Source organism: Mus caroli, chromosome 12 (genome assembly GCF_900094665.2).
Source record: "Mus caroli chromosome 12, CAROLI_EIJ_v1.1, whole genome shotgun sequence".
Lineage (NCBI taxonomy): Eukaryota > Metazoa > Chordata > Mammalia > Rodentia > Muridae > Mus > Mus caroli.
Genome location: NC_034581.1, coordinates 28798266 through 28805389, shown reverse-complemented (window position 1 = coordinate 28805389; position 7124 = coordinate 28798266). Strand labels below are relative to the sequence as shown.

Sequence of the window (7124 nt, the reverse complement as noted above, 5' to 3'; positions counted from 1 at the left end):
GGGATCTGCAACCCTATAGGTGGAACAACATTATGAACTAACCGGTATTTACATTTCTATCCACAACAGTAGCAAAATAAGTCATGAAGTAGCAACTCAATTTTATGGTTGGAGGTCCCCACAACACAAAGAACTGTTAAAGGGCAGCAGCATTAGGTAGGTTGAGAACTCTAAAGTCTAGAGCAAATCTGCTGAAATTACCTCAAGTGAAGATTTAATGCAAAACTTATAGGTTTTAGATCAGTAACTTTAATTTACCATTTGTAAATTCTCAGATCCTTGAAAATACATAATGGCACATTTTAAATCTTTCAGAGATATTCTAACACTGGCATCTCTAACAAACCCAACTCTTGCCCTAGTACTTCCAGGAAGCATAAAAGTGTAACTTTGTGTCATTTCTATTTCCCCCATTAATTACTTCCCTTTAAATTGTCTTTTAACTTTCCAGACTATAATCTGCTTTTGGTGGCCATGCCGAACAAACTGGAGAGATAAATTCTCATTACTCTATACTGTACTCAGCCTTCATACTTCCAATTAATAGCATTTATTAAACACTTCCCATGTCTCCAGAATTAATGTTCTTTTCAACCTTTACAGTATTCCACTAGCTTATGAAGCACCTTTGATTCTGGAGGATGCCAAGGCACAAAGCTTACTTACCTAGAGTCCCCGTGCTTGATAGACATGAAATTGGATATGGCAATTCTTTCCCAGGCCCGTCCCCTTAGCTCCCTCCACCTAGTGATAGGCATTTGGGAATGAGGTAATGCAGTCTACACAGGATGTAAATCTGCCCTTGTTGCAGGTTGCTGATCATTCCAGTCCTGTAGACTGCAGTGAGAATTCTCCCCTGACCACCTTCTGTCAACAGTCTGTATTGTTGCCACTCATGGGGCACGTTCACAATATGAAGGAAAGAGAACTTAGACCTTTTATCATCACCCCAATGGTATTTAGGGGCCAGGACTCAGAAGCCCGAATTTGAACGCACCCTTTAAAGGTTATTGCAGGCAACTGGGTTTGGTTTGAAAAACCATTCTAGATACTAAGGAACTGATAAGTCACAAGATCGAACACAACACAAACCTTGAGACTTCCAGCTCAAGTTTGCAAAATTTTAAAATAAGATGGTTTCCGATTCACATGCAAACAGTCTCATTTCGAAAACTTTCAGTACCATTAGAAAAGCCAGACATCATATGCTTAAAATTTATTTACAGTTAATAAGTTAAAAAGCAACACACAACCAAATTGTAAATCTCATTCATATGCACATTAAACTGTCCAGGGAAACACTTCAGTTCCATTACAAACAATTGCATTCTAATGCACTTAAGACATAACAGTTTATCAAAAAATAGCTGAACACACCAATAAGGGAAATGTTATGTATGTATGTTCATTAAAAATCACTGATTTAAAGAATACCCTAACAACCCTTAAAACAACAAAAACCCTTAAGTTCAAAATTGTGATTTTTTTTTTGTATTCAAATATCTTAAAAGTTTTTTATAAAGTTTTTTGAAAAATAGTAGTAGTATGTACACATGGCAAATCAATAGGTATGAGCTCCCAGCTTAAGTTACACTTGTCCATAGAATACTGGAACAGACAAAATAAATAGGCACCACAACAGCAACACTGTACTATCAACACGGAAGCTTGCCCTCAGCTGTCGCCAGGTCATTGGCTTAGCAAAGTCAAAGTAAGTTGCTGGGTGACAGGGAGGAGAATGAAAATGACATCAGGAGTCTAATAAGGTTACCTTGAGGTGCCAGTCACCACAAATAGGAACTCAAAAGTCAAGAACTAAACAAAAGCTTAGCGAGATGGTGCACCCCCTCCCAGATGACCTCTCTACTTGTGCCATGAGAGATGACAGAGGGCAAAATAACAAATGGGACGTCTTTAAAAACTACCCACAAATGAAGCTACAGTTTCCTTCTAGTACAAAATCCAGATGCTTCATCGTAAAGGCCACAGTGTCAAGTTTCTTTCCACATCCTGTCCAAAGGTACCCAGGAAAAATTCCACTTTCATATAATAGACTCATCAGTTACATTAGATGTGTCTTCATATGTTCAAAGCTGCAGCATGGGTTTTGCTGCAGAAAAACTTGGCAAAATAAAGGTTATATTTTTGAGCCGTATCAAACTCAGCATTGGAAACCAAATCCAAACTTTAGTCAGTTGGAACGATAAGCCAAAGAAGCATTTATGCATACCATCAACTGCACTAAAGTACCAAGGCATGAGAGAAACAAATGTCAAAAATCTCAGTAAAAATAAATGCATGGTGTAACTGGTTACCTGTCCATTGTGGCCCCGAGGTAAATTTTACCCTCAGCCATGTCTAATTTCAGAATCTTCTGGGAAGTATCTAGATAAATCCCATGTTGAAATTACATTCTAATATGGCCATTGAATTTATTTCTTGTTATAAAACTATATACACGTGAAGTGGTACAAATGCATTTTCATCAGGTGCTAGTTAGCTATAAAAGTTAACAATATATTTTTTGGGAAGAAAATCCCATGTCTCTGAAATACATTTGGCAATGGAAGCTAATAACCAAGACTGTCTTAGCTTCCCATGACACAGCTCTAACACTCTCCCTCTCATGGTGACCCACCTTTCATGTACTCAAGTAACAGTATTTGTAACAATGTATTATCAATGAGTGGTGAATAAAAGACTGAGGCTTGTGGGAAACTGGCATAAAGTCATATATGTATGTATAAATGTATATATATATGTGTGTGTGTATGGTTTTTTACAAAACAAAAACACTAAAATTAAACTCACAGCTCTTTTCATGAACTATTAAAAACTTAAAATACTTAATTCAGAAAGCTATGCCATGAATTCTAGAAACACAAGAGTCAAAACTGCAACTGTCATTATTCTCAGAAACTGCCAAGCAGAGATAAACCTTAGTGCTGAGTGCTTAATAAGTTCCAGCCCTGTAGGAATGTCCCATGGCAGAACACTTAAATCCGAAATAACAGTGGTAGAAAAAACACTATTTGACCCTTTAGGTATTGCAGAAAAAGCTGGCTGTGGCACCACTGGCTAAAAACCCACCAATGACCAAAGGCACTTGGATAATCAAGAACTCCACTCTGGGCCATATGGTATACACACTATTACAAAAGTGTACAAGTACAAGAAGGGTCAGTACTGTGTGGCTCGATGTTTTGATTCCTGTGGCCTTCAGCTATCAAAGATTGCAAACACAATGATGAATGGGAAGAAGAGAAAAAGAAAACTCATAGGACAAAACGTTAACCAATTGTCATGGTTTTCAGAAATACAATGAGTATTAGTTTAGGCATTTCTTGTTATCCAACAACGAAGAATTAAGATCTACTTTTCTGCCAAATAACTTTGACCAGTTATATGGTACCAAGAAATGCCCCTGCCCCTCCCTATTGATCATTCACAGTTCTGGGAATTCTAAAGGGTATTCTGTTTATTTGTTTATTCACAATGTCCACACGTATTGATCTCTCCTAAGCAACTTCCATCTTAATTCTCTTCCCATTAACAATCCTGAATATTATGTTACACCAGGAAGCGAGGTCAAACACCTCCAACTGGATTCCAGTCATTCTTGTAGCCACCATCTTCTTCAAAATTTATTCAATTTTTATCACAAGCCATGTGGTTCAAAACACTTCAATTTTATTCAATTTAAATGAATAGAGTAAGTCAACTTTTTCTTAAACAAAACTTTTAAAGAATATCCTACCATTTTACTTAGGAGCTCAGTAAATATAAACTTTCAATATAAAACTTTATATATAAACACCTTAACCTTTTATTTTAAAGTTGTACTTTGCATCTCTTGTTAATCACTGAGCTCATGAAATTCAAAGCCATACAAATCCTTACATTAACAGTCATAAGCTTGAAACTCTTAAAAGACGACCTTGATCAAAGCTTTGGAATCCAGTAAAAATTAGAAAACGAGTGGCCTTCAGAATACCCTGAGCGTACACCAGCACTTCACCAGGAAACATAGTCGATCTTCTGTCCAGAAAGTGGGGCTGACAGTCAAAAAGAAAGCAGAAGGGGAATCAGGAGCAAGTAAAATTCTGGCTGTATTACACAAGCACGAAAACAAAATTCCTTTGGAGAAAAAAATCTGTAAGTCTTCGGAGGTCTTCCAGACCGGTGAGGTAGAGTCCGAGAGGGAGAAAATGCACGTGTCCCTCCAGGTTCTGGAGACGTCTCCATCCGGGTTGGGAAGCAAAGGGACTTCTGTCGCGGGTCCGGCCGTCCCGTCTGGCCGCAGGCGTGGGGGCCGCACCTGTCCCGATCCCGGACCGCGGCGCCGCACCGCATCCAGGGGCCTTGTTCGCGCATAAAGTGCACCAAAGGGGGCCGGTTCTGTAAACATTCGACTGACATTGACACGAGTCCATTCCAGCGCGCGGAAGCTTCCTCGGGCGGCGGCCGGCAGGAGGCGCCGCTGCGCGCATCACAGCCGGTGCACGGGGAAGCGGCGCAGCCTCACCACCGGGTCCAGGTCCACTCGCAGCACTTGGCTCGCCCTGCGCCGCGCCACCGCCAGGCTGCGCTCGCCCCACACGTCGTCGCCGACGCGGATGGTCGGGAAGCTGGTCAGCGTCGGGGTGGCCGCCCTCCAGATCTCCTCCAGGGTGCGGCCCCCGAAGCTGGATGCGGGAGGCCCGGGCTCCGCAGCCGCAGCGGCGGGGCGCGGCCTGCGGGTGTCCGCGGCAGCCCGGGCTCCACGGCGCCTCCTCCTGGGCGTTGCGCGCGGGCGCGGCCGGCGCGCGGGGCGGCTGTCGGGCGCCGGGGGGTCGGGCACCAGTGCCCGGCACGAGGAGTAGCCGTAGACGTCCTTGCTGCGCAGGATGTGCGGGGAGAACTGGTGCTTGAGGCTGCAGAGGAAGCTCCAGAGCTCCGCTTCTGAGCTCATGAACTCCGTGCTGCTGGGCATGAAGAGCTTGAAGGCGTCGCCCAGCGCCTCCGTGCTTCCGGCCAGCGACAGTTGCGACCGCGAGTACACCACCTTCTCCTCCAGCGCCTCCAGCCCGGCCCCTCCTTCCGCTCCGTAGCCGCCGCCCCAGGCGGCCCGGGGCCGGCGCCGCCGCCTCTTCACGCCGCGTCGCATCAGAGGCCGCTCGGGACCGCCCGCCGTCCCTGTCCGCGCCCGGTTCGGCGGCACTCGCCTGCGCTGGCGCCTTCCGCCCGGCGCCTCTCGCCTGTGCTGGCGCCTTCCGCCCAGCGCTGCTCGCTACTTTTCTCGCCTCGCCGCCCCTCCCCCTCGGGGCGGAGGACGCGCTGGTTGTCCTGTGGCCGGGCTAAAGATGGCGGCAGCGGCGGGCGCCCACCCCGGGGCTTTGTCATTGGACGGCGCCCGCCCCCTCCCCTGGCTTCTCTTTCTTCTCTTCTCTTGCCTCCTTTCGCCCTCAGCCTTTCTTTAAATGGGCCCGCCTTAGTCCCCGCCTCCCACGGCCTCAGCTCCTCCCATTGGGTGCTCTCCGAGTGAGGGGCGGGGACTGATGGGGGAGAGGCCAGTTCCTGGAACATGGTGGCCGTGGTGGGTGATGGTGAGGCCCTGGAAGGCCAGTCAACCATTGGGTGGCTCCATGAGGGTTGCCCTGTCTAGAGAAAGAAGTGGGTGGGTGTGAGTGCCATGTTTGGGGGTGTCGTGGGTGATTGTGTTCAGCTGTGGGTTGAGCTGGGGAAGTCTACCAGTCTGAATAATGAGAGAGAACCCCAAGACTTGATAGTATAACAGCTGAGAGAGTTGGGTATAAACTAGAAGGGATGGGCATTTCACGAAGCCCTTCTAAAGTCTCAAATCCTGCTTTGGCATCTTCATATGCTTTGCCTCTCTTGACCCCATCTTTCAAGAAAACTAAAAGTTCAGGCATTGATGACAGCTTCCTTCTGGGCAATGGAACCATCTTGGCACATTTAGGAGATACAGGTTACTGGGAAAGAAAAGACTTAATACTGTATGAACTAAAAAGTCTGCTCAAGTTGGACAAACAGCAATGGCAGCAAAGCTGTTCTGCTGAAAGAAAACATTTTTTTTTTTAATCAGAGTGCTCCACATTTCAGTTGGTATTAAATTGCCATTTGCAGCACCATCTCTATCCTTGATGTAGTATTCCACGTAATCAATAAGATTCTTTGAGAAGAATACATCCTTAAGAATGAATCACCTTTTGTATTTGGAAAGACAGTAGTAGACATCCTTTTTGTCAATTCCTCTATTCACTCTCAACTCGCTGCCTATTCATATAATAGGCGTTGAATGCATACCAAATGGATGTATGAAATAGCACTGCCTGTTTGAAATGGAGTGCAGCACTGAAATTGCTTAGAACAAGGTAATTATATATTTTGCATTTATATTGCAATTTTCTTTGAAGTCCTTTAAACTTCATTATTCCCCTTGCTGGGGATGGAACCTACAGCCTCACACATATGAAGACTGCACCCAACTAATGATCTATACCCTCCAGCCCCTAAGATTTATGTAAAATAAGGGGTTTTTTAAAAATCTATGTCCTAGTGCTAGAATTTTCTTCAGTAAGCATCTTATTTTGCAGCACACAATGAATGCAATGCCAAATTTTTGTGGTTTACATACAGTTAAAATAGTTCCTTTAAATATTTGAGCTGAGACACACCTGGTTCAGTCTTCTTGTCGCACAGATGAGGGCAGTTTAGACCCACAGGAGTTCATTAAGACAGCTTGCTAATAGCAGGGTTGGTGCTATAGACCTTTATGTCCCTAATCTAGAGATCTTTATATTTCACTGTATATTTCACACTGTTTTGTGCTAAGTCAATAGAACGCTTTGTGCATGTTCAGTGGAATGACCAAAAGACATAGCTGTACCCCTGATCATACTTCCCACCCACAACTAGGAAATTTTAATCTGTCCTGTACTGGACACGGATAATATTTTGTTTGAACCATATAACATTTTGTTTAGTTTTGATAAAAGCTAAAAAAAAAAAAAAAAAAAAAAAAAAAAAAGAGAAACGTGCTTTCCTATACTAAAGTGCACACTCCACACAGTAGGCTGATGGCAAAAATAAAAACGGTGACCATGAATCAGTTTTCCATGTAG

The 7124-nt window shown here is 44.2% G+C and overlaps 1 protein-coding gene across 1 annotated transcript; it reads right to left on the bottom strand.

Moving 5' to 3' along the window:
- Positions 1-1207: 1207 nt before the first annotated feature.
- On the bottom strand, positions 1208-5437 carry LOC110307229 (coiled-coil domain-containing protein 71L-like). Its single transcript, XM_021179502.2, has one exon. It carries the CDS (start codon positions 5144-5146, stop codon positions 4490-4492), a length of 657 nt encoding a protein of 218 aa, XP_021035161.1. The 5' UTR covers positions 5147-5437; the 3' UTR covers positions 1208-4489.
- Positions 5438-7124: the final 1687 nt, after the last annotated feature.